Below are 27500 nucleotides of genomic sequence, written 5' to 3' on the forward strand. Positions count from 1 at the left end.
GATTTTTATGTGGCTCACTCATTAAAAATGCAGTTTGTTATTATACTTTTTGTAAAATTGCATAAAACCAAATCAACTTCAATTGCATCTCTGCTGCTACTCATGATTGGAAAATATAAGTAATCAAGATGTGAGTAGTTTTTTTTCTCTCCCCCTTCACACTCATTAATATGATCAACAGTTATCCCTCTCTCTATTCCACTAAAGCTAAAATGCTCCCCAGTGGATGGTTGGTGGGTCAGTGAAGGCTGAGGGCTATCAAAGCAGTGTATTAAAAGGAGCTCTTTGAAGCTTGTAAACCACGGTGCCCAGCAGGTCCACAACAGATAGACGCCTCTGATTGGTCAGTTGTGCGTGTGTTTTTTGCCAGATCGATCCGCGGAGCTGACATTCTGGAGCATCAAAGCTTTCAGCACACTAATCTGACTCCTCCTATGAGGGCAAGGGTTGTTTTTTATTATTTTCCTCTTTTTTTTCTCCTTTCTATGATATGCTTATATCTCAGAGGAGCTCCTGCATGCTTATGATATGAGAGTTTCTAAAGGTTTGGAGGAGAAAAAAAGGGGGGGTGAAAACATATTGAAACGACGCCCGGACACTGTATTTATCAGCCAATAAATAATGCAAAACTATAGACTATAGACGGGGAAGAGCAACAGAGAATCACAGGGACATCCATTGGGCATACCATTGGCAGCAGAGGAGTGACACCGCAGAGATTCACACACCGCTGCTCCTCAAAGTCAGTCCCCCCCCTCCTCCTCCTCTTCCTCCCCGCACTGTCTCCGGAGACCTGCGCCACATACACACTCATGAAAGGTGTGAAAATCTGATTTCCCAAAAAGGATCGGTAATTCTCTGTGAGGGTGGAAGCCACAATCAATAAATCATTGCTAAGTAGATTGTAAAGGAAAAAAAATTATTCCCTCTTGGTATCAGTGCATTAGGATTCTCCTGAGGATGGATGAGGGAAGATGGGAGTGTGAGACAATCTCAATAAAGATGAGGCAAATCATACCTTTGGCATTCATCTGGACTCTGGCAAGCAGCTGTCAGCAGGGTGAGGAAGCACCAGGAGAGTCGACTAATATCTGAGGGATTCATTGGGCCACCGAGTCCAGGAATGTCTGTAAAAATATACAAAACTAGTAGTATAATTAACTTGTCTTTAAAAACATGCATGAAAACAACCGTCTGGGTAAAGATTTAAACCTCTAACTCTGAGTGTAAAACAAATCATAAATGCTATTTTGGTCACATCTTACCCACAAGTATAGCCATTGGTATAAAGTAATTAGGTGCATTTACTCAACTATGCAACTTATGTACAATGCAGAGGTAAACATACTTAACTTGAGTAGTTGCATTTAATGCCACTTTGTATTTCTATACCACTACCATTTTAGTACTTTTGTTTTTAGTGTATTTTGTTCAAAATCTTATAATAATGTTGGACTTTTAAATGTAAGATTTGTATCTATTGATGTCTTTTAAAACATGACTGAAAACAACCTTCTGGGTAATTTTAATGTTAAGATTTAAACCTCTCGCTGCAAGTTTAAAACAAATCATAGACGCTATTTTGGTCATCACATAGGTGCACTTACTCAACTACGCTACTTATGTACAATGCAGAGGTAAACCTACTTAACTTGCTTTTACTTGTGGTATATTTTGTTAAATATATTACTATAAAGTTGGACCTTTAATGCAGGACTTATATCTATTGATGTTTATATTTAGATGCTGCTACTTTTCCTCAGTGATGTAAGAATTCATATTGTTTACTCTAAGATGTAAGACTGAGGCTGCACATGTACAACAGCATACATGAGTGTATTTAGTTTACCTCTTACTATGTAAATCCCAGGAACATTGCACATGTATATATCTCAGATTTTCTGCATATTGCACATTTATATACTGCATGTTTATTTATACAAAGTAATATTTATAGTATTTTATTTTATCCTATTTTTGTCCTTTTTATTGTTGATTCTATTTTAAGTACACTTTCTCCCTTATGCTGCCACTTGTTTCCACTGTACTGTTGTGTCAATTTGATTTTCTCCCAAGGGGGATCAATAAATATACATCTAAGATACTTATATACAATACAGAGGTATACCTACTTAAATTGAGTATTTGCATCTAATAGACTACATATCCGTACTTTTACTTTGGTATATTTTGTTAAATATTTCATAATAATGTTGGTTTTTAATGCAGGACTTGATGTCTATTGATGTTTACATATAGGTGCTGCTACTCAGTGTAGTAAATAGTCAGATAATTTACTTTAAAACAATGTAAAGGGCTGCATTCAAAATTCAAAATCCTATATTAGTAAAAGAATTACAGAATTATCACCAATTAGTACTTGTATTAAAAGTAAAATTACTCATTATGCAGCATTATTACCTCTGTAAGTGTATTATATATTATATAATGTTGTTATTTTTATAAATACATTAATGTATAAGCAGTATTTTGACGCTATAGGTGGATGGGAGCTGTTTCAAATGACTTAATATTGTTTCAATGCCTTTGCAGTTAATCAAATTATGTACTATTTCTTTGTATTTCATCAAATTATGTAATATTTCTTCATGTAAAGCTTTCAAATACATGTGGTAGAGTTGAAAGTATGATAATTAAATAAAAATGTAGTAGAAAATAAGTGCAATATAGCATAAAATAAAAATACTCAAAGTAAAGTAATACCCTTAAAAGTACTTATAATAAACGTAGTTACTTTAAACCACTGATTTCACCTAAATATGCTAGTTAATGGATATGAATACTTCCTCCACTGCAGCCATAAACTGATATATATAATCCACTTAGGGGGAATTAATTTAGTATTTGGCACCTGTTCAAAGTTATTGGAGTTGTAATAAAACCTTTCTGGATATATGATTTGTAGTTTAGAGAATAATATCGTGTAATTGAAGCAGTTTAAGACATTGTCAGTTTAAAGACAATAAGCTTAAATCCCCCCGAGAAGAAAGAGGGTTAGCTTAATTAACATTAGCGGTCAGTTAGTAAGAAATATTGAGCAAAGAGGAGCTAAAAACTGGCAAAAAATACATTTAAATGCATTGACACTTTAGGAAAACATAAATATAACGCTGAAAAACAATTTAAAGCTCTTACCTGTACTTTTTTTTGTTAATTTAGGGTAATTAAATTCACCTTTTTTCTGTTTAAACGGTTGAGTTTCACCTTTTTTCTGTTTAAACGGTTGAGTTTCACCTCTGTTAGAAAGACTACATTACCCATAATTCCTCACGGGTCCGCTCCAGTCACGTGATTGAACTCATGACAGGCTGCTGCAGGCTTCCGACAACAAACATCACATCGTTGTTTTAAACCCAGGCCTTTTTGACATTATAAATGAAACCTAACAGCGATATTGTGCGTTTTTAAATATGCAGTAAAATATTTAGACGCTTATTTTTTTGGATATATTTATTAACAATGGCGGAAGTGGAGGAGCAGGTAAGCATAGCAGGCTAACACTAGCTGCTGTAATGTTGATGTTTTTATATGTAGATGCATCAAAAACATGAAAAATGTGGTCGTTGAATATTGTCAGCTGACTATTGCATTGATTAATCTTGTTATTTAGCATTTGTTCCTAATCTGTTGCATAGAATATAGATTATATTGATGTGTGTGTACATGACTAAACAAATATTGCAGAATAATGTTAAATTATAGTTAAATAATACTCATACATGACACAACATCCAAATGTCTCACAGCTACTATCTTTTGTGTTTAAGAGTTATTAATAGCACCTATTGTTAGACTGATTAAAGCTGTTCTATCTTCTTTCAGGCCAGAAATCCTAGTGAGGAATTCACTGATGAATCAGAGGTAAGAAAACATTTTAGTAGAGTGTTTTTATTCAGTCATCACAACACAACATACAGAAAGCACTTACAGTATACAATAAGTATATAAATTCTAAATAACAGCATAAAGTAATCAATGTATGATGTTAAAGGCTGATAAAGTAATGCATAGTATGCCTATCCTACATAAAATCCCACATCAAATTAAGCTACACCCACCAAAAAATGAGAAAGAAAATTAGAAAAAAGATAAAAGAGGAGACTATTTCAATGTGTAACTCTCAAAAATAGCCCTACAAGCCCTCCAAAGTTAACCCCAACAACAAAAATACATATTTTAATCTCTTTTTTGCTTTTGGAACAGGAAACAACTCTTAAACCATATTTACACTCCTGAACTGAAAAGAGTCTTTGTACCGGCTGCGGTACATTATTTGCATTATTATATAACCAAGTCATTGAATTTTAAAACATCACTAACATTAATTAGTGCTCATCTTAAAATGTCTATTAAAAAGAGCAATTTATTATATATATATAGTGAGAAGAATCAGCTCCTGAGAGTGTCTTGCAGTTGCACCAGCTCGTCCATCAACAATAACATATTGTCAATGTCAGGGCTGTGTCCAGTCCTGTCAAGCATTGATGGTTTCTGAACTCAAATAAAGATCCCTGCTTACTGAAAAAACCTTAATATATAACCAGCCTTTATCAACACAGCTTGATCCCAGAAGAATCTTTGTCAGGTTGCGAGAGGCGTCAAACACTCATGAATTACAGATAGCTTTCCACATCCATCAATATTATGACTGAGCTTCTTGCATGTTACAGTACACCTGTGCTTCTGAGAATCACAGCAGGCTAAATAAAATATAGCTCTTCACATCAACCTGGCAGGAAGGAGAGTTTGTGTTTTGTTTTTTGGGTTTTTTTTCAGGAAGCAGAGAGTAGAATGAAACGGAAAGGCTGCTTGCACCTCCCATAAATAAAACAAATGTTAAAAATTAGCAAAAGGAAAAATCCAAGCTTGTAAAAAGGATGAAATCCTTCATTTTTTTCTATCTGTGCACAGTGTGTTCAGCCCTGTAGAACATGAACACTCACAGGGAAACAAACACCTGCGACTGTGGGATGATTACAGTAAAAGTACTGCAGTATTATGAGCGATGTAATATGCAGTATTACAGTACAAGTACATAAGTATTAGGAGTGATGCAGTTAAAGTATTACAGTAAAAGTACTGCAGTATTATGAGTGATGTAGTATGTAGTATTACAGTAAAAGTACTGCAGTATTATGAGTGATGTAGTATGTAGTATTACAGTAAAAGTACTGCAGTATTATGAGCGATGTAGTATGCAGTATTACAGTAAAAGTACTGCAGTATTATGAGTGATGTAGTATGCAGTATTACAGTAAAGTAGTGGTTTGGTCCTCTGACTGATATATTATTATTATGACATCATTAGATTATTAATAGTGAAGCATCAGTGTTAGAGCAGCATGTTACTGTTGTAGCTGCTGGAGGTGGAGCTAGTTTACACTACTTTATATACAGTTAGCTAGTTTAGTCCAGTGGTTCCCAACCTAGGGGTGGGGCCCCTCCAAAGGGTCAGCAGATAGATGTGAGGGGTGGTGAGATGATTAATGGAGAGGAAAGAAGAAGTAGATTTTTGCTGAAATATTGGATCATTTGAACATTTATTGAAATGAAACCATGTGAGAAGTTTAGAGGGAAAAATCAGTATTTGGTGGAGCTGTTAACAACTCATAGACATCTGAAATGTGAGCCTGACTACACACTGCTTTTTGGTTTCATCTTTAACAATGTGTTGTATTTTAAAAGCTTGTTATATTATCCATTGTGTCAAATCTTCATCTGAAAAGTAACTAAAGCTGTCAGATAAATGTAGTGGAGTAGAAAGTACAATATTTCCCTCTGAGATGTAGAAAGCAGCATCACATGGAAACACTACAGTAAAGTAAAGTACCTCAAAATTGTAAATGTACTTAGTTACTTTCCACCACTGCCTGCTGTTTCCATTTACTTTATTTACAATATACCATTTCATGCCTGCTGCTTTGACGTGTTTGATAGCAGCCCTGCAGGATAAAGGCAGTGGGGGTATGTGTGCTCTTCTTTCAGCTACTCACAGAAGAAATTAGCCGGATAACAACTGCGGATCTCGTAAGTCAGAGGCCTGCTCATCTCCGGTCTTGTAATTTGACCATACTCGTCCATCTGTAATGACATAATGCAGTAAAAAGCCTTGTTGTGAGTAGGTGTTGTTTTTGATGCCTGATGACTCATCTAGAAGGAATAGGTTTCATTGTAACTTTGTAGTACGGTGGATCAAATCCTGAGCTGCACATAATAACACTACAGTAATAGACATATTGCACTTCCTCTTCCTCAATTTAGAGCTAGAAACAAAGTAATCCAATTTCTGTGTGGAAAATTCATACTGCAGAGATGGGAGAGTCAGTGCGGTGGTGATAACTTTAACACTGAGCTGAGTTTTCTTCTCGATCCTAACTTTATTTTAAATGAGGAGGATTCAGTCTTTTTTTAGTTTGTGAGGTTGGGTTCAAATTTGTGCTCAAAATATGCTTTTTTTTATAGCAGCTGTGCTCCCAAAAAGCAGTTTTTAAGATAGAAAATCATGGTGGTGGATGGTGGTTTGGGTTTATTAGTTTCTTAGCTTCTGTTTGGCCTTTAAGGATCAACTCCTCTTGTTCATACTGACCATTAGAAGATCCATTTATAATGCATTTACAATGTAAGTGATGGAGGACAAAATCCACAATCCTATTTCTGTGCAAAAGATAAAACATTAAAAGTTTATTTGAAGCTAATATGAAGCTTCAACCGTCCGAATGAGTCAAATCACGTTGATATATTTTAATGTTGCAGTCTTTTTAGAGCCAAATTCCCTCTTTTTGTTCCACTGCAGCTGAACAGGAAAGCACAGAGGGAATTTTTAACTAAAAAGTGAGGAAGTAAGTGTGGGAAATATCCAGTTTATATGAATCACTCAGACTGCTGAAGCCTCATTTTATCTTCAGATAAACTCTAAAATGCTTTAAATGAGGACTGTGGATTTCATCTCTTATCACTCACACTGAAAGCACATTTGCAGAGGTTCCTTTAATGATTAGTATATATAGCCAGTTGATTATTGCTTTAAATGAGGCTTGAAAAACTGAAGATAACGTTTTTAATGTACATTTGTAACCAGTGTTCTCCTCCTTGTGTGTTTGAGGAACGTTATCCTAGAAGTGAACGGCCTGTTGTTGCATCTCTGATTGCCAATAGGCAAAGAATATGGCAGAAAAATGGCTCCAACACAAAGGGGCCAAGCTCAGTAGTTGACAAAACAAAGGGCAACTTACAAGAGATGGCAAAAGTTTGAAAATGAGTAGTTTCTCTCCAGGGATGAAGTTTGCCTTTTGTTGTTTGATACGCCTTTGAAACCCGTGACAAATGCCCTCGCATCAGAAATCTCACAACCAGAATACACAGGAAATAGCCTAGATATGGCATTGTTGAGTGGGAAAGGATTGTTTTTGAAAATAACATTTTTTCCACGCTATTGTCCCCCACCTTCCAACCCAGTAGCACATAATGGCAGACAATGTTTTGAGTTGATGCACCCTCTGGGCAGCCACAGACTGTGCAGCATTGGTTAGAAACTGAATTATGAGTAATATTCAGGCTGTGACTGGCCGCAAATGTCGGCTCTACGCTGCAGAGTGTTACACAGTAGAATACTTTAAGTTGTCTTTATGAAAAAGACCACATGCATATATTTGATTGGGGATGAACGCTCATGAAAAATAGACTTTATTCTGCATTTCACGCAAGGTAATGGGAGATTTGTCTTGTACACACATGCAGACATATTTCTGTCAAGTGTCGATGCTTTAAGACTTTTACAATACCACATATTTAAAACAATGCAATCTCAGTTAAAAATACATTTTTATAGTATTGAATTTATTTTACTTAACCTTTATTTAACCAGGTAACATTGAGATCAAATATATCTTTAAGAAGATAAAGGCAGCAGCACATAAGATTAAAAAGCAGCATATTAAAAACATAGTGTAAAAGAAATAAGCAGCAATAAGAAGTACACAAGATAAAATATCACCACATATAAAGTGCAGATGTTTTGCAGTAAAACAGACAACAAATCAGTGATGTAATTTAGTACCAAAGCTATAAAAAGACAGAAAAAAACAGAGCTACAATCAGATTTTCGACCCCAAGCTGCAGAGATGAAACCTCCTTTTCCTATTTTGTGTGCAGAGGACTTTTTTTCCTTTTTGTTATGGTATCAAAATATCAATATCAAGATACTGAGCATCATTTTTAATACTATTTATTGTGTTGAAGTTTAAAATTCAGGTGTTGTGACTCATGACGACATTATTAAAAAGTCAAATCAAGACAATTTTATGTATGTGACTCATTTTTTTTACAGACTTCTTCTCATTGTAGAGCTGTAGTTAATGATTATCTTCATTATCACTGAATCTATTGATGATGCTGTTGATTAATCGATTAGTTGTTTAGTCTATAAAATGGTGATTGTTGCGTCCTGAAGCTCAAAGATATTCAGTTTACTATCATAGAGGAGTAAAGAAAACAGGAAATATTCACATTTAAGACGCTTGAACTAAAGAATTTCAGCATTAAAAAAACTCTTTATGTTGTAATGATTGTTAAACTTGTTAAAAATATTTAATATTCATCATTCTCCTGTGGAAACTTCTTGTTCTTTCTTTCTCTTTTCTCTCCTCTGTCTTTCTGTCTTTCTTTCTTTCTTTCTTTCTCTTCTATCTCCTTTCTTTCTCCTCTTTCTTTCTTTCTCTTCTCTCTCCTCTTTCTTTCTCTCTTTCTCTTCTCTCTCCTCTTTCTTTCTTTCTTTCTTTCTTTCTCTTCTCTCCTCTTTCTTTCGCTCTCCTCTCTCCTTTTTCTTTCTCTTCTCTCTCCTCTTTCTTTCTCTCTTTCTCTCTTTATTTTTCCTTTTTTTTCCTTCTTTCTTTCATTTTTTCTTTTCTCCTTCTGCAACTTCTTGTTTGTTCTCTCTTCTTCCTCCTCTTTCTTTATTCTTTCTCCTCCTCTTCTCTTTATTTCTATTTTGTGGTTACATCATTTGACATTTTCAGGAGCATTCAGTCTTACTTTTGGTTAAAAGAAATGGTGCAAATACATTTTAACAAACCTGAAGCTGCTTTAAAAACTTTTTTATATTTCTACATGAAGGATTTTATCAATGATTTTCAAAAACAAAACTACTATGAGCTGTTCTATCTGTCCACCTTTTTGTAGAAACTCTTTTAAAGTTAGACTCTTGTTTTTCTGGTCCAGGAGGAGGACAGCGAGGAGGAGCCCAAGCTGAAATACGAGCGTCTGTCCAACGGTGTGACAGAGATCCTGCAGAAGGACGCGGCCAGCTGCATGACCGTCCATGACAAGGTAACGTTTCTGATCCGACTCATCACAAGGGTCAGACTCCACGTCATCAGACTCCACGTCCTTTATTATGTACACAAGTTGTTTTTCATCTCCTCCGCTCAATCTGTAAAGGCAGGCCATCCTTTTCTCCCCCCCCCCCCCCCCGTTATTTTCTCCTCCACTCAGGGAGGTACATCAAAAGGCTGCAGATTGTCTTCTCCTCTTTTTTTTATTCCCACTCTTACTTATTTTTGTTACTTATCCTTTTCTTTCTTTCATTGTCAACCTTTTCTTTCTTTTTTTCTTTGTCATCCTTTTCTTTCTTTCTTTTTCTCTTCACCCTTTTCTTTCTTTCTTTGTCAACCTTTTCTTTCTTTGTTTTCATCCTTTTCTGATAATTCTTTCTTTCAGTTTAGTTTCTTTCTTTCTTTCTTTCTTTCTTTCTTTCTTTCTTTCTTTCTTTCTTTCGCCATCATCCTTTTCTTTCTTTCTTTCTTTCTTTCTTTCTTTCTTTCTTTTTCATTCTTTTAGTGTTGATACTTTTCTCAGGCTGACGGTTAATCGTCGTGGCAACGGTGTCACACCTGAGCAACAATCTTGTGTCTTCACCTGATGTTTTATGAACTATTGATTTTCATTTATTTATTTTTACTTTGAGGATTCAACCACCCTCCCTCCTCCTCTCTCCTCCTCCTCTTCCTCCTCTTCTTCCTCCTTTTTTTAAAAACTGCAACCTTGCTACAGTGTGAGACGTTGCTTTGCTGAAAGTCTAAATTTGATCTGACTTGGGTTTTTTTTTCTCCATGCAGCTTTGACCGGTCTGGTCACACAAGCCTCCCCTTACCCCCCTCCTCCTACCCCTCCACCCTCCTACCCCACCTCCACCTCCGTCGCCGCCATCGTGGCAAACTCCCACAACCTTAAAGCCACCGACAGCGTTGCCTTATGTTGCCTCATATTTTAAGTGTCTGAATCGGGAATTTCATTTGAACAATTCCATTCTGATAAATCCCTTTAAAAGTCGCTCCGCCTCACAAGGTTGAACCCTTTATTTATTTATTTTCTGGGGTTATATTATTTGGGCGGGGGGGGGATTGCAGGGACGTAGGAGGGGGAGGGGGGGCTCTGTCTGACATGCTCAGCTGTGCCTGTAAATATAAGCATTTCATTATAGACTGCACTGAAGCATGGTGGGGCTCGCCGCACATCCACATGCTGGTCGAGAAAAAGGAGGGAAGGGAGGGAGGGGAGGGATTAGGAGGCGGAGGAGGGCAAGGGAGCAGGGGCTAAGGTGGAAGAACACACACTTAATCTAATGCCAAAAGCCCCCCAGTTTCTATAATTTTTTTTTTTTGTCCCAGCGGACTCACACACACACACACATATATATATGCACACATGCACTTCTGCTGAAGCACAGAACATAGAAACCAGTTGCTGCTCAGTCGAAATAATAGCACAGTGGCAGGGCAAAGGAAAGAGGGGGAGGAGGGGAGGAGGGGTGATGGAGAGAGAGAGAGAGGGAGAGAGAGAGACCATGGGAATAAGTCAGATGTACAGTGCATATATTATGCTTAAGCATTTTAATTTGTGGAAGAAGAAGAAGACGAAGAAGAAGAAGGAGGAGGAAAGAAAAAAAATATGCCATTTCACACTGTGTGCTTTAATAAATAGGGCTTTTCCTGCCCCCCCCCTGCAATTTCACAGTTTTGCCTCCAAGCCCACCCAATCCCCAGTCAGCCCATGTCGCTCCTGCTCCAAGAAATATAGTTTATTTTTTTTAATATTATTATCCTTTCCCACAGCCTTCATCAGCACAAGATTTATTATTTTTTTTATACATCCTCCTCCTCCCTCCCATTCCCAAAAAAATATATAAGAAAAAACTCTCATGAATTGCTTTCAAGTGTCTTCTAGTTTAATTTACATCACATTTATTCCCCCTCTCTTTCTTTTTTTTTTGTCTTTCTTCCAGTTTCTTGCATTAGGTACCCATTTTGGAAAGGTGTACCTGCTGGACATCCAAGGGAATGTAACTCAGAAGTTTGAAATTGTGAGTAAATTACAAACAAATAAAATAAAAAGTCCTTCAGGTTGTAATGATGACAGTATTTTTGGGCTGCTGGTGTTTGTGATTAACTTTTTTGACTCATCTGCTTCGTTAATGTTTTACAGTGTTTTATACTTTACTAAACTGAGACTATAAAGTGAATATTACATCATAATTTCTCCTTTTAAAGTTGTGAAATCTTGACTGAAGTGAGATCGTCTTTATGTCTGTCCTTTTCTTTCTTTCTTTCTTTCTTTCTTTTTTTCTTTGTCATCCTTTTCTTTTTTCTTTCATTGTCATCCTTTTCTTTCTTTCTTTCTTTCTTTCTTTCTTTCTTTCTTTCTTTCTTTCTTTCATTGTCATCCTTTTCTTTTTTTCTTTGTCATCCTTTTCTTTCTTTCTTTCTTTCTTTAATTGTCATCCTTTTCGTTCTTTCTTTCTTTCTTTTTCTTTCTTTCGTCATCCTTTTCTTTCTTTCTTTCTTTCTTTCTTTGGTCATACTTTTCTTTTTTTTCTTTCTTTCTTTCTTTCTTTCTTTCTTTCTTTCTTTCATTGTCATCCTTTCTTTCTTTTTCTTACTTTCTTTCTATTTCTTTCATTGTCATCCTGTTCTTTCTTTCTTTCTTTCTTTTCATCTTTTCTTTCTTTCTTTTTTCTTTTTCATCTTTTCTTTATATCTTTCTATTTATTTATTTCCTGCCATCCTGTTTTCTTTCTTTTATTCTTTCTTTCTTTCTTTTTCATCTTTTCTTTCTTTCTTTCTTTCTATTTATTTATTTCATTGTCATCCTGTTCTTTCTTTTTTCTTTTTTCTTTTTCATCTTTTCTTTCTTTCTTTCTTTCTTTCTTTGTCGGTGCTGCAACATTAAACCAACATTTTACAACACTTTAGTGAAACTGAGGTCACCTCGGATCTTTCTACAATGTCAGAAACTCTTTCAGTAACTAAATGAAGTTTCAAAGCTTTTTCTCAACACTAGCAGAACTAAAACAGATCGATACTGAATCTAAATTATTCTTTTGACCTAAAAGAAAAAGTCCAGTTTAAAACTTACTGTGTGTAAATATAAAAAGATAAAATACTGGAATCGGCCGATAAAGTAACGGAGAACTTACCAAGGACAGAACATGAACGTCCTCGATGGAGGCGAACGATAAAGTCCTGAAGACAGATTTTATATATGCTGTGTCTATAATCTCATTCATAAATTTCAACAGGTTAGTGTCTCTAATCTTTCACGTTATTATTCACGTTATTATTCAAGTTATTATTCACGTTATCATTCACGTTATTATTCACGTTATTATTCACGGTATTATTCACGTTATTATTCACGGTTCAAAATCATTACAGACTGTTAATTATCTACTATTAAATTAACCAATTAAAGCTGCTGATGGTTTCTATGTAACAGTAAAGTGGAGCTGAGTGTAAAAAACACACGATTTATATTAATGTGGAGATGATCACTGTAGTTACAATGTTCCACTACTCCTTCTTTCTTTCTTTCTTTCTTTCTTTCTTTTTCTTTTTTCTTTCTTTATTTCTTTCTTTCTTTCTTTCTTTCTATGGACACTTCTCATCCTCCTCCGTCTTTCTTTCTTTCTTTTTCTTTTTCTCTTTCACTGTAATCCTTTTCTGTCTTTCTTTCTTTCTTTCTTTCTTTCTTTCTTTGTCATCCTTGCTTTCTTTCTTTCATTCTTTCTTTCTTTCTTTCTCTTTCTTTCTTTCCTTTGTTTTAATCCTGATATGTCTTTCTTTCTTTCTCTCTTTCTTATCTTCCTTCCTTCCTTCCTTCCTTCTGCTACGTAGCCTAGATGTTGTCCGTTGAGGATGAGAAGTGTCCATAGTTCATCTTTCTGTCTGTTCTTCCTTCCTCCATCCTTTCTTCTCATAGTGCTTCATGTTTACCTCTGTGTGAACACAGAATATTATCAGAATATTATCAGAAGTGTAAAAACAGAATAAGAGATGTGAGACACAGCATTAGTTTAATTCTTTAAACGGAGGCAAGAGGAGACATTTTTGGGTGTTTCGCCTACTTTAGTACCTTGAAGGAAGATTTCACACAATAATACTTGTCTATAATGTCTGATTCAGTCCTACTGTTTTACTTTTGCCAATCAGGATCAGTGTAGTAGTGTGTTCCTGCTGAAAACTCCTTCTACTTCTCCTCACCTAAACACCTTACCTCCAGTTTATCAGTCGTCACCTTACAGAAACTATGAAGCTGTTTCACTGAGCAGACGAGACTCTAATGGATCTGTGACGTATCGGGAGAAAAGTACTTTTTTTTTTTTTTATCGACTCACTAAAACCCCCTGATGTGCTGCGGAGATGCTAAATATGTGAGAAGCAAGAAAACTTTTCCTCCTTTAGTTTAAACAGATGCGTCGGCAATCCTTTAGGGAAGGTTTTTAAAGTAACATTTGCTGTAATTTATGCCGTTTTGATTGATCCTTTTATCTAAAGAGCCCTATAGAGTGATGATTGAACTGTTAAAAGCATCAACAGTAAAGGAACCTCCTAACCTGTATAACACTGTATTAGTTAGTGCCGTGCTCTGTGCATTGACACGTACAGTATGTTTGTGAGGAAGCGTTATTATAATTATCTCTTTAGCCGATCTTCCCAAACTGTTAGAGCTTCATTAACAACATTTCCTGCATCTTTAAAGGCGATCCAGAGGAGTTGATGATGATGATTTTGTGCATTTGCTTAATAGCTTTAAGACTAATCTTCAGTATATATGCAAGTTTAGTAAAAAGAACCTGTGAACCAATCAACCTGTCAATCACCACGTAGCCACGCCCTAATGCATACCCTGCTTTATCGTCACATATAAAATCAGGGAGGCAAAAATGTCCCAAATGAACATCATACTGCATTGTAGAAGGCTTTAAACTAGCGATTGAGACCATAAACACATTTTGAAAACGTTTACTGAGGTTAGAAAATAAAGTGAGAAGTTGGTGAATTCTCCATTGACTTGTATAGAGACGGAAGTCCTTTTGACACCAAAACGGTCGCCCCCTGGTGGCCTTTTGATAGAATGCAGTTTTAAGTTACTTCCGCGTTGGCATCATTTCAGAGGACCGTAACTCCCCGCCTGGTTATAATAAACAATGAGGGAGTTTCTATTATGATATAAAGTAAAGAAACTGATAGAAATACTCTGTTTTTGTCTAGTACCACAGCCAGTTTTACAGGACGAGGAGATTATATCAAACTATGTAAGACTATGTATAAAAATCAGCAGCTATAAACCCCTTACATACTGTTCAGAGTTAAATTTGACCAATTTTATACATTTTAGAGCTGTAAAAACACCTTAAATACTATTCACTTTTAGCCTGGTATTTGATGACCTCTCCCAATTGGCCCTTTTCCACTACACAGTTCCAGCACGACTCGGCTCGCCCCGGTTTTTTTTGCGTTTCCATCAGGGATAGTACCTGGTACCTGGTACTTTTTTAAGTACCTGCTCTGGTGAGGTTCCAAGCGAGCCAAGCCGATACTAAATGTGACGTCACCAGACTGTCGGTCACTGATTGGTCAGAAGAGTCACTGGAAGAGTCATGAGCCGTCCCACACAAGAATCAAACCCGGCATTTTTAAATACCGGCAACAGCGTTACCATAGTTACAGCCATTCGTTTCTCTTCTCTTGCTTTGTTTGTGACAGAAAGCCTCATACAGCAGCAAGTACACCACTGCCTCAATGTCCTCCATTGTTTATGTGTTTTGTGTCGCGTATAAAACAAAGTCACAGCAGTTTCGCGGAGCCGTGCTATGACGACCCCGCCCACGTTGAGTAGGTACTTTTTTGTAATGGAAAAGGTCTGTTCTGGTACCATGCCGAGTCGAGGCGAGCCGAGGCAAGGCGAGTCGTGCTAGAACTGTATAGTGGAAAAGCGCCAAATGTGACCCAGAATAAACAAAACATGGAAATATTTCAACTTCTTAAAAACATTTGTGTGCAGCTGATACATGTTTTTTTTGAGTTTTTGACCCATATTTATTTAAAAAATTCAAAAGAATACTGTTACATTCTCCATTTTAGTGTAAAAACTGAAGAATAAACTCTCTCTGCTCTCTGAAAAAGCTTCATTAATAAATTATTAATCTTTCTTTTTATCTGTGACTGATGATGAAGTATTCGTGAATGACTTTTGTTGTACAGAAATTTGGTTTTTGAGAAACTAATTATGTGAGGATACAAAGCAAGAGCCAAAAAAAAGAGAAACACCTTTCAGCTCCATGTTTAACCTCCCAAATTCAGTCATTTTATAAGGTGAGTTGTTATGAAAAACAGGCACCTATCTCTAATTTTTTAACGACCCACTGTTGCAACTAGGCCTGTCACAATAATTATCGACTTATCGCACAATAACGTAATTATCAGCATCATCATGTCTATATATGGACTTATCGTATGATACCTTGATCCAATCCTACACTCCACCCCCCCTTCCTTGCATTGTTATCCTATTATATTCATTATATTCATATATCATTATATCAGTGGTATAAAATGATCTTCAAATGACAATAATATCGTTTATCGCGATTATTTCTGAGACAATATATCGTCCAATAAAAGTAGATATCATGACAGATCTACATATATAAGATAAAACCACCAGAAAATTAAAACATGAGTCCAGTCTGCCAACAGTCTATTAGCAGCCCTGTTTTTATCTAGATGAAACATGATGTGGCCTCCCTCCGATTTTGTCCGATTTTTAACAACATTTCAATGCCAATGGTGAATATTTTTCTAAAAAGATCAGTAATGTGGAATGTTATAATAATTATTAGACAAATACCTATCTGAGTTAGTAGTAAAATAATTAAATAAATTAGTCCTCCCTGCTCTGCAATACCTTTTTAATATGTGTGGATCCACCTTCTCATCCCCCTTACAGTGTTTTTTGAATAATTTAAACAAAGTGATTAAGTCTACTGGTCCTCCGCACCCTTTAATCCCCGACTATTTAAATTAGATGGATGTTACCTTATAGATTCACTGATGTATTGGCATTCATCCCCTTTAATTTAGCTATTTACTTAAGTACATCTTTGACATTTCCGACTATTTAATACCATTTAGATGTAGAAATGTTTAACGTATGATGACACTGAAACAAATCATTGACAAATTGAGACTTTTCTCCTTAATTCACCTTTTCCCCCTTTTTTTTTTTATAGAAAGGATAACACTGTAAGATTCATGATATATCAGCATGTTTGCTCTTAATTCACTTGTTCCTTTTCTATTTTTTGACCTTTTGAAGAGCTTTAAAGGCTACGCGGATGTCGCTCGAGATTTATCGGCTCCATTTGATTGTGTCATTTTTTTTTAGTCGTTCTAATCTTTTTAATGCTATCTTCCGACTGGTGAGTGAGTTCAAGGTAGTCATCAGTCAAACCAATGTTTATAGTCGTCTGACTGGATGTTTGGATGATTGAGGCAGCTCCTATATGTATGTGTGTGTGTATATACTGTATATGAAGGTGTTGGGATGCTGCACATACACCTGATGAAGGACGGACAGGCCCGAAATGTTGCGCAATAATAAATATTTCAGCTTAAGTATGACAGTATGTGCAAGCTCTTCTCATTTTTCTATGTACAGTATGTGACCATCAAGTTTTTCGGGCAGCATTTTTTCACTTAGTGGGATATAAAATGTCAGCCACGAAGATATTCCTCCTAAGATGCTGTGATATTCTGTCTCTGCAGAGTTCAGTGAAGATCAACCAGATCAGTCTGGATGAAAGTGGAGAGCATGTGGGCATCTGCTCCGAGGACGGCAAGGTGAGATCTCTCCGCTCATCACATCACATCACCCGGTGGTTACTGATCCTTGGGGTGGGGTGGGGGGGGTGGGGACACGGGGCGAGAAAGAAATCACCAATCAGTGTTTTTCATCTGTCATAATTCTCGCCTTCAGATTCATATAAAAAAAACTCGTCTTATCAAACTTTATGCTAATGATGTGGAACTTTTTTTTTGGGAAGCCACTTCTTTTCACAGTCGGAGCATTAACCTGGAGGTTTATCTTCACCGCGTACACACACACACACACCGAACACATAAACCCATATTTTTTTCATGATGCAGGAATTTATAAAAAGCTTCCAATTTTTGCACTCAGATCCGATGAGCTGTCAGTCAGCCATCAGCCGTCTATGGATACCCTCTCCATGTTCTCCACCTTGCTGTTATCTTGTCTCTTCTCATCATTACCACCATCCTTCATGGATTTCACAGTCAAGATATGCTCTCTGATATCACCCTCACACACACACACACACACATTTCCAGCACTCTGGTGGCAAAAACAAGATCTTGTCACATACTCACATAAAGTGGAGCAGACAATTAAAATCAATGCTACATCAATTGTTTGCCCTCAACCAAGTCAGTTAGCTTTTAATCCTTTGAAATCTAACTCAGTCCTTATTCGCTGGTGCAGTTTATATATATATATATATATATATATATATATAAAAACAGATTGCATCAGAGTATCATGTTTTTTTGGGGGGCCTCAGATAAAGGAGAAACAAGGTATCGTGTACTCTAATGGTACATTACAGTTTTGCTGAGGCTGTGGTCAAGTCTTAAGATTAGGCCTACTGTTTCTAAACCCTGCAGGGTTCAAAGAATCAACTTGTCCACTAATTGGTGACCCAGCGGAGAAGTGGAGAGCCAATCAAAGTCTTCTCCGACCACAATTCCCCCCGCTGGCCCTCGGATAGTTGCAGAGGCAGCAATTAGAGGAGAGATTTTATTCACCTTTTGCTTGTCATTCTGCTGTGTCGTCTCCGTTTCAGGTTCAAGTGTTCGGTCTCTATACGAGGGAGGGGTTCCATGAGAACTTCGACTGTCCCGTCAAAGTAAGCAGTTCTGAAAACTCGAGCATCTCAGCAAATATCTGTCGCCAATTTTCTGTGTAATGATGTAAAGCAGGCATGTCTGAACTATCCAAACTAGTCCTTAAAGGGCCGTGTGACTGCAGGTTTACATTGAGCACAAAGGCTTATCAGGACTCATTGTACAATAACTTAATTATCAACATCATCATGCCTATATCGACTTTTGTATGATCATTTTTTGACCTCAGTATTTGCCATTGCATACTGTGAATGGCTTGAATATGACAGTATGTGAGGGTAAAGCAAGAGCCAGAAAAAAAGGGTTCAAAGAATCAACTTGTCCACTAATTGGTGGACAATTGGACTCCTAACCTCCTCTGTCATTTTATAAAGTGATTATTTATTAAAAAACTGGCACCTATCATTCATTTTTAACACCCCACTCGTATACAAACTGGGGTGAAATTTAAGAAATTATTAAGTCCATGTAGATTTTTCTATCGACTTATCGTACAATAACGTAAATTTCGGCATCCACATGTCTATATATGGACTTATCGTATGATGCATGGACATGACCTTTGACCTCAGCATTGCCACACTTCACATTAGCAGCTAAGAGGCTATTCATGTCACATTGGCTAAGTGAGTAGTGTCCTCCGTTCCTCACTGTGCTCGTCCTGAGTGGAGACTGCAGAAGAGTTAAAGGTAAATAACTCTGTCCTCAACCATAATGGCAGTCTGTGTTTTTACAGAAGTCTCCAATCCCCCCCTTTACATTATTATGCTATTATATTATCATTATATCAGTGGTATAAGATGATCTTCAAATGACAATAATATCATTTATCGTGATTATTTCTGAGACAATATATCGTCCAATGAAAGTAGTTATAGGTCTATATATACTGTATATTTAATAGGCTGCACATGCTGCCTTGTTTATATTAGTAAAACTTCCAGAAAATGAAAACATAAGTGCAATCTGCCAACGGGATAGAGATTATATATTAGCAGATCCATTTTATCGAGTTGAAACATGATGATTTCAATGCCATTGGTGAATAATTTTCTAAAAAGGTAAATAATGTGGAATGCTACAATTATTATTATTACACAAATGCATACCCCCATTTGCTATTATATCATCATTATATCAGTGGTATAAAATGATCTTCAAATGATAATAATATAGTTTATCGCGATTATTTCTGAGACAATATATCGTCCAATAAAAGTAGATATCCTGACAGGTCTACACGGCCCTTTATGGAATAGTTTGGACATGTTTCACTCCTCCTTTCTAACATTTTTATGGTATAATCTCTCTTTCCTTTATGCTTTTATAGGTGGTGGCACTACACCCTCAGTTCACCAAATCTAACTACAAACAGTTTGTCACCGGGGGCAATAAGGTAGGTTTGAATAGAACATTATTCACACTTTTTTCGCCCCTTTCTTTTTTAGCCGTTTCCTGCCACAATAATTCATCCTGATTGCTTCCCGGGTGAAACAAGAGTCCTGCAAAACCTTCTCTTACTTCGGCTTGGCTGAAGAAGGCGATGCGCGCGGGGGCCTTTGTCTGGTGTGAAAGGCTCTTACTTTTCTGTCTCTCTTTGCTTGGAGTGCTCTCGGGAGAGCTGCCCATTTTCACAAAGTGCTGTTCGCTCAACAGTGTTTGAAAGGCAATGCTTCACAAGCACACCAAATAGATGTCATTATCAAGAGGGTACATAGTCTTAGGATTTCCGGGCGCATACAGTGATCTCTTTTCTTGAAAGTTGTCTCTGGTTGGTATGTCAGGTGAAAAGTAGCAGACGTTAAGTTTGTCATTATCGTTTTTTTCGCAAAGTAAAAGTAGGTATTAGTAAATGCCAGTAACACACACACACGCTATAAGCTGCAGTGGTGTGATTGCACAGCTATCCATTAATAAAGTATACTGACATTTATACAACAGGGGTGAGGAAAAACAACTTCTTTTTTTTTTTTGGGGTTTTTTATGAAACCCCATTGTTAGTGTTACTTTGCCATTTTCTTTCAATCGGCGCTGATTCCTCTCAGTTCCAAATTGTGAAGGCCTCCACAAGGCGCCTGTGATGAAAATCAATAAGCCTCAACGGGAGCCACATCCTGTCAAAGGAAATTCAATTTTGTCTCCACAGTTCTTTTGTCATATCATCTCTTTGTAGAGCAAACTGTTTATTAACATAGCCCAACTGCTGAATTAAAGAGCCTACACAACCTTCCCCCCTTTTTGCCTCCTTGGTAATATTATGTACTTTTTTTGGATGCTTTTCCAGTTTATATATATATATAAATACTGTTGTAAGGACAGTAACAATGCAGGGAATGTGAATGACAGGCGTTGTCCTCTGCAGCATGTACAGCACAAGGCCTGAACATTAATCTGTATTGATGAGGGTTTGAGCTGCGGCCGCCTTGATGGGACGTTGCATTGTGGTTAAAATAAATAAATAACCACACAAACCTTGCACAACATCTGTGGCAAGACGAGCGCTCACTGCTAAGATGGTAAATACACTTTCTCGTAGTGGTCTCAGAGTTTTGGACCAGTTTTTTTTTTTTTTTCTTCCTATAATTGACACCATCCACAGTGAGTACAATAAATGGTGTGTAGCCCCGGAGAAGCTATAACCATTATGATGAAAGGAGGAGAGTGATGAATGAAATCATGCGTCACATTTTCAACCCCTCTCTTTTATGGTTTTCGTACCATCTCCTACATCGGCCATGTGAATCTTTTAAAATGACTTCATCCACCACTGAGTGTGACGCTTTCTTCACTCAGATGAAGTCTAATGAACAAATCTGTCTTTATTGTGAGTGGAATTAAGACTAAAATCAGGTTTCACTTCATTATTTGCAGTGTTGGGGGGAAAAAAAGAAAGTTTCCCTCCCCCTAACACACAGTTTAGGTTAAATCTGTTATTCAGCTTCACTGCTATAAGTAGCTGTTCCTCTGCAGTGTGCTGTTCATCTACTGCCCTCTGTAGGCGAAACTGTGTAACTGCACCCCTGAGTGACTGATAGACAGTGTTGGGAAGGTTACTTTAGAAATGTAATAGGTTACAGATTACTTGTTACTCTATTTAAAATGTAGTAAGTAATGTAACTATTTCAATTACTCAATCAAAGTAATGTAACTTATTACATTTAATTACTTTTCTAATTTTCTAACCAATGTTTTCAGCTGTTAAGGTAAATGTTCCCTCCATCTGTCCTTCCTTCCTTCCTATTTTCCTTCCTTCCTTCCTTCCTTCCTTCCTTCCTGTTTTCCTTCCTTCCTTCCTTCCTTTCTTCCTCCCTTCCTCCCTTCCTTCCTTCCTTCCTTCCTCCCTTTCTTTCTTCCTTCCTATTTTCCTTCCTTCCTCCTTTCCTTCCTTCCTTTCTTCCTTTCTTCCTTCCTTCATCCCTTCCTTCCTTCCTTCCTTCCTATTTTCCTTCCTTCCTTTCTTCCACCCTTCCTCCCTTCCTTCCTCCCTCCCTCCCTTTCTTCCTTTCTCCCTTCCTCCCTTCCTTCCTTCCTTCCTTCCTTCCTTCCTAAGATCTAAGATCAGCTGTTAGGGTAAATGTTCCCATTAAGCACCAAAATCTAAGTCCAGCTGTTTTTCATGGATACTGACATGATTTATAAGGGAGATCATTTCTTATAAAGCAACATTTATCTCTCATTTGAAAATGTATTCATTAGTTCATGTAGATTTTGGAATATAAAATAAAGATATTTGATGAATAAAGTGGGTTTAATTGGTACTGTGACTCCATTTAAGCCCACATCATGATTTATTTACTAAATATATATAAAAATATTGATTTCAAAGTATTAAAAACATCAATATATGTATTCAGTAACATGTTAAATATTAAAAAATGAGGAAAAAACCCTCCTGAGTAAAATCTTAAAGGTCTGACTTCAGATGTAACCTCCTTTGTAATCATCAACACTTTCATAAGTAACTGTAATTTAATGACAACACTACTGATAGCACATCATATAGTGTTAAATATTCTCTTGATTTCCTTTTTAAAGCTTCTTCTGTATGAAAGAAACTGGCTGAGTCGCTGGAAGACGTCTGTTCTACATGAAGGCGAGGGATCCATCACTAATATCCAGTGGAGAACGAACCTCATCGCCTGGGCCAACAATGTGGTGAGTTAATAATCCTAATAATAATGTAAAAAATAATGAATGTTAAATATGCTTAAAGTTTGGTTTCCCTTGTTTTCTCTCTCCAGGGAGTTAAAATCTACGACATCAGCACTAAACAGCGGATAACAAACGTGCTGCGAGATAACGTCAGCCTGAGACCCGACATGTATCCCTGCAGCCTGTGCTGGAAAGACAACGCCACTCTCATTGTCGGCTGGGGCACTTCCATTAAGGTTAGCTGTTTTAAAACTACTTTTAGATTAAAGGCACTTATTATACCAGTTTTAATGTCTTTTTTTCGGTCTAATTTCTTCTCAGATTTGTGTCGTGAAAGAGCGAAATCCCACCGAAATGAGAGATCTGCCCAGCCGCTATGTGGAAATAGGTACAAAACACACCACTAAACAAACAGGATGTCAGTCACCTTATCTGTCAAGTATAATAAATGAGCAGCTGTCAACACCTAATCATTTAACTCACGCTCTTACAACCCTTTCAAGGCAAAGGCGCATTTCATACACAGGAGCAACAACTCAATGTGCTTAAAACAGTCAATCATGAGACTTAATTTTCCTGCTGCTTGGGTGGAAACTTCTTAACCCTTTGTAGGTCACACCAAGAAAGTGCAATTTTAAATCTTTTTTTTTTTTGCTTTTCCTATCTCTTTGAGGCCAGTTACAACATAAAACATGGATTTTTTTTTCTTATTGACCCTAAATTTTATATATTACAGACTTCTACAGACCTCATTTGTTCAAAACTTTTTTTTTAAACATGTGAGAGACTCATTCTGTTCTTGTACAAGATGAAAATGTAAAAATGTCTCCAGCAGGATCTCTTATGTCAGCAGTGATTTGTGTTATTCTTCGTTTATAAACTAAAGCACAACCTGTATCTATAGCAACCATAGAACAACCTGTATCTATAGCAACCATAGAACAACCTGTATCTATAGCAACCATAGAACAACCTGTATCTATAGCAACCATAACACAGTCTGTGGTCTGTCTGTGCATTACCTACCTCATACAAGTGGTAAAAATTGTCCCAAAAAAGTTAAATGGGTTCAATAGATTTAGTTCTTGACCAGATATCATGACACAAAGTGACCTACAAAGGGTTAAGTCCATACTCGATGTCCGACAGTGACGATAACAACCAAGTAACCATTTAAAGTATGGGTCAAGCCTTGTATTATATTTCTATGGCGCTCCCATCATGGAGACCTCTCTAAGCTAAAGGGCCCTAAGGTAGATCCGGCCATGCAAACACATTATCTGTTATAATCATGCTCAGAACAAGGCTGCTTTTCTCAGTTCCAGCTGTTCTATTGTGAAGATTTAAGCATCAAACACTTTGTGTATTCTTATTATTGATACCAAATCCAACACATAAACTGATTAAACCACCATATCAAGAGGATAACTTAATAAAGTTTCTCTTTCAAAACAGTGTCTGCGTTCGACACAGAGTTTTTCATCAGTGGCCTGGCACCGCTGGCAGATCAGCTGGTCACGCTGTACTTTGTGAAGGAGAACTCTGATCACATGGTAATGATGCTTCTTTTACATATGTGTTTAAGGCTTAAATGTTGATTATATTATTGTTACTTATATTGTGTGTGTATAAGGGTCAGCGACAAATAAGGGTTTGGCAAGATGAGCAATTCAAAAATATCTTTAAAAATAGATTTAAAAGCAGCATCAGGTTTGTTAAAATGTACATTTTGTATTTTTGTTGGTTTTATATCATTTGAAATGATATTTGCACCATTTTTTGAGAAGTAAGACTGAATGCTCCTGAAAATGTCAAATGGTGTAACCACAAAAGAATGATTAATATTACATATTTTATCACCTACAGTGTATTTAAGTGGACTTATACTAATAATTACTTCATTTAAAAACAATGTAAATGTTTCCTGATCTCCATGGTTACCAGAGTAAATGTAATATTTAGAACAATTGTATTCCATTACCTTTATTTAATATAAAAGTTATAATGTAAGATCATGCCAAACTAGTTGATATGGTGTTTTATTGACAATTTACTGTTTTTAAGCAAGTTGAATTATTTGGTACAAAGTTTTTATGGTTACACCACTTAGACATTTTTACCATAATCCTCTATTATATTCTCTCAAAATGGATTAAAAGCAGAAATTTGATGCTGGGTCCACAAAAAAAAGAATGTGTGCAAGTTATTCATACGTTTATTTTCACATTTTAACCCCTTTAAATTTGACTAAACCACATGGACACATATGTGTGTGTGTGAGAGCAGGATGAGGAGTTTCGTGCACGGCCTCGCCTCGACATCATCCAGCCTCTCCCTGAGAACTGTGAGGAGATATCTTCAGACGCGCTGACTGTGCGCAACTTCCAAGACAACGAGTGCAGAGATTACCGCCTCGGTGAGACTATAAATGTCACGCAGGCCTTTTTTTTTTTTTTACTGCACTCTGATTTCATTTATGCTTCGACTATCAAATGTCAGCCGTGATGCAACGTAAACGTATTTTTCATTAACAGAGCATTCTGAGGGAGAGTCGCTCTTCTACATCATCAGTCCCAAAGACATCGTCGTGGCCAAAGAGCGAGACCAAGACGACCACATCGATTGGCTGCTGGAAAAAAAGAAATATGAGGTTTGTGTTGCTGGATTTTATGAATGTCGCTAAAAGGTTACAGAGTGTAATTTAAGTGTAATTTTGTGTCTTGTAACTGTGGTTTAACTGTGGCACAGGAGGCGCTGATGGCTGCAGAGATCAGTTTTAAAAACATTAAGAGGCACGATGTTCAGAAAATCGGGATGGCTTACATCAATCACCTGGTGGAGAGAGGAGACTACGACACTGCTGCAAGGTAGCTGTTAAAATAGAGGATCTGCAGGTGTTTTATGAGCTGATCTGTGTGTAAAATGTTTGAAAAACTGTATCCAATGTGTCTTTTTCTACAGAAACTTTCCTTTTTAACAGTCAGATTAAGATCATCTCTATAAAATATTAAAAAATGAGGATAACTAAACATAATTATGATTCATTTCCACTAAAATTACCATAATTACAGAGCAAATAAGATGAGTTTTTGCCTTCCCACCCAAGTGAGGAACATTTTCCATTTTTAGGTGATGCACAACTAACAATTTTTTAATGTTTGTGCTTAGTTTGAACATGTAATAAATGACTAAAACACAAAAAAACACAAGAATGATAAATAAAATGAACAGTAAATATATACCTCAAACTCTCAATAAGCAAATTCTCATAAACAACATGAATAAATATGAAATATCTGAAAAGGAGAAGGAAGAAGTCTGTGATTATATGGTCCTAAACCTTCTTCCTAACTCAAAAAAAACAAAATCACCTTGAAATTGGGCTTCATTCCTCACATATGTAAGGTACATACAAATAAAATAATGCCGCAAATAGGGTCAGAATGACACCGTAAGTCCATATAATCACATAGAGAATAACAGGTGTCTATCTCCTCATTAATATAGGTATTTTTAGCTGTAGGAAGGCGGTCATATGTTCCATCAGATAGACATGTTTGATTTTTTTGTACCTATAGTAATAATATGTCTTACAATCATCAACAATATATGCCTTAGATAGCACTGATCAGTGGTAAACTGGGGTTCAGGTTTAGTATAATAATAATATATATAGTAGTGGGTCTAGAGGGGGATGTCAGTTCCTAAGATTTTCTCCATTTCTGCTTCTTTTTTTCTGTTTTTAAAAATATGAATGACTTAATTGTTTATTTTCTGATGCAGGAAATGCCAAAAAGTTCTTGGAAAAAATATGGAGCTGTGGGAAAATGAAGTTTACAGATTCAAGACCATCGGACAGTTGAAGGTAAGTTCAATCCAAAACACAGTTTAGTTTTTATTTATGTTAAAGTAACAAAATAAAATATATACAGGCAGCAAAATAGAACAAAATAGAAATGACAGCAAACTTTCCCCCTTTTTTTTATTTTTAACTCTTAACAATCAAATCAAAGCTAAAAACAGTCAAACACATTTAACAGCTGCAGCTTCTGGATTAGATGTGAAATGTGAAGCTTTCTGTTTGTCTTGTTTTCATCTTATAATCTTATCTAAATCGTATTTCTTCTCTTTCTTATTCCAGGCCATCAGCCAGTATTTGCCCCGCGGGGATCTGCGTCTCAGACCGGCCATCTACGAAATGATCTTGCATGAATTTCTCAAAACTGATTATGAGGTACTTTGTCTCTTCAGTGTTTCTCGTTGCCTGTGACAACCCCAGCGTTAATCCATCCCACACTTTGTTCCACTTCACTTTCTTTTTCTGCTTTTCCACTGAAGGGTTTCGCCACTCTGGTCCGAGAATGGCCCGGCGAGCTTTATAACAACATGGCCATCGTTCAGGCCGTCAGCGACCATCTGAAGAGAGACCCAACTAACAGCACCTTACTCACTACTTTAGCTGAACTGTGAGTCATCAGTCATCAGTTAAATATTCAAATGAAAGGTTTCAGTCACATGTTGATGATTATAAAGGAGGTTACATCTGAAGTCAGACCTTTAAGATTTTACTCAGGAGGGTTTTTTCCTCATTTTTTAATATTTAACATGTTACTGAATACATATATTGCTGTTTTTAATTCTTTGAAATCAATATTTGTTTTATATATTTAGTAAATAAATCATGACGTTGGCTTATTTTGAGAACACATGGGCTTAAATGGAGTCACAGTACCAATTAAACTCACTTTATTCATCAAATATCTTTATTTTATATTCTAAAATCTACATGAACTAATGAATACATTTTCAAATGAGAGATAAATGTTGCTTTATAAGAAATGATCTCCCTTATAAATCATGTCAGTATCCATGAAACACAGCTGGACTTAGATTTTAGGAAGGTAAGAAGAAAGAAAGGGAGGAAGGAAGAAAGGGAGGGAGGAAGGAAGAAATGAAGGGAGTGAGAAAGGAAAATAGGAAGGAAGGAAGTAAGAAATGGAGGAAGGAAGAAAGGAAGGGAGGGAAGAAGCAAGGAAGGGAAGAAGGAAGAAAGGGAGGAAGGAAGGAGGA

General features: G+C 36.5%; 1 protein-coding gene across 1 annotated transcript in view; it reads left to right on the forward strand.

The window, feature by feature from the left end:
* The first annotated feature begins 3318 nt into the window (after positions 1 to 3318).
* Positions 3319 to 27500, forward strand: part of vps41 (VPS41 subunit of HOPS complex) — a 31267-nt gene continuing 7085 nt past the window's right edge. Inside the window, exons 1-17 of the mRNA XM_062441370.1 lie at positions 3319 to 3501; positions 3844 to 3882; positions 9238 to 9345; positions 11300 to 11377; positions 17121 to 17195; positions 18218 to 18280; positions 19609 to 19674; positions 22314 to 22433; positions 22520 to 22666; positions 22752 to 22818; positions 23886 to 23983; positions 24717 to 24846; positions 24965 to 25080; positions 25179 to 25297; positions 26214 to 26295; positions 26572 to 26664; positions 26769 to 26896. Coding sequence (XP_062297354.1) covers positions 3481 to 3501; positions 3844 to 3882; positions 9238 to 9345; positions 11300 to 11377; positions 17121 to 17195; positions 18218 to 18280; positions 19609 to 19674; positions 22314 to 22433; positions 22520 to 22666; positions 22752 to 22818; positions 23886 to 23983; positions 24717 to 24846; positions 24965 to 25080; positions 25179 to 25297; positions 26214 to 26295; positions 26572 to 26664; positions 26769 to 26896 — 1550 coding nt within the window. The 5' untranslated portion in view covers positions 3319 to 3480. The remainder of the gene's footprint in view (positions 3502 to 3843; positions 3883 to 9237; positions 9346 to 11299; positions 11378 to 17120; positions 17196 to 18217; positions 18281 to 19608; positions 19675 to 22313; positions 22434 to 22519; positions 22667 to 22751; positions 22819 to 23885; positions 23984 to 24716; positions 24847 to 24964; positions 25081 to 25178; positions 25298 to 26213; positions 26296 to 26571; positions 26665 to 26768; positions 26897 to 27500) is intronic.

This window comes from Scomber scombrus, chromosome 20 (genome assembly GCF_963691925.1).
Source record: "Scomber scombrus chromosome 20, fScoSco1.1, whole genome shotgun sequence".
Lineage (NCBI taxonomy): Eukaryota > Metazoa > Chordata > Actinopteri > Scombriformes > Scombridae > Scomber > Scomber scombrus.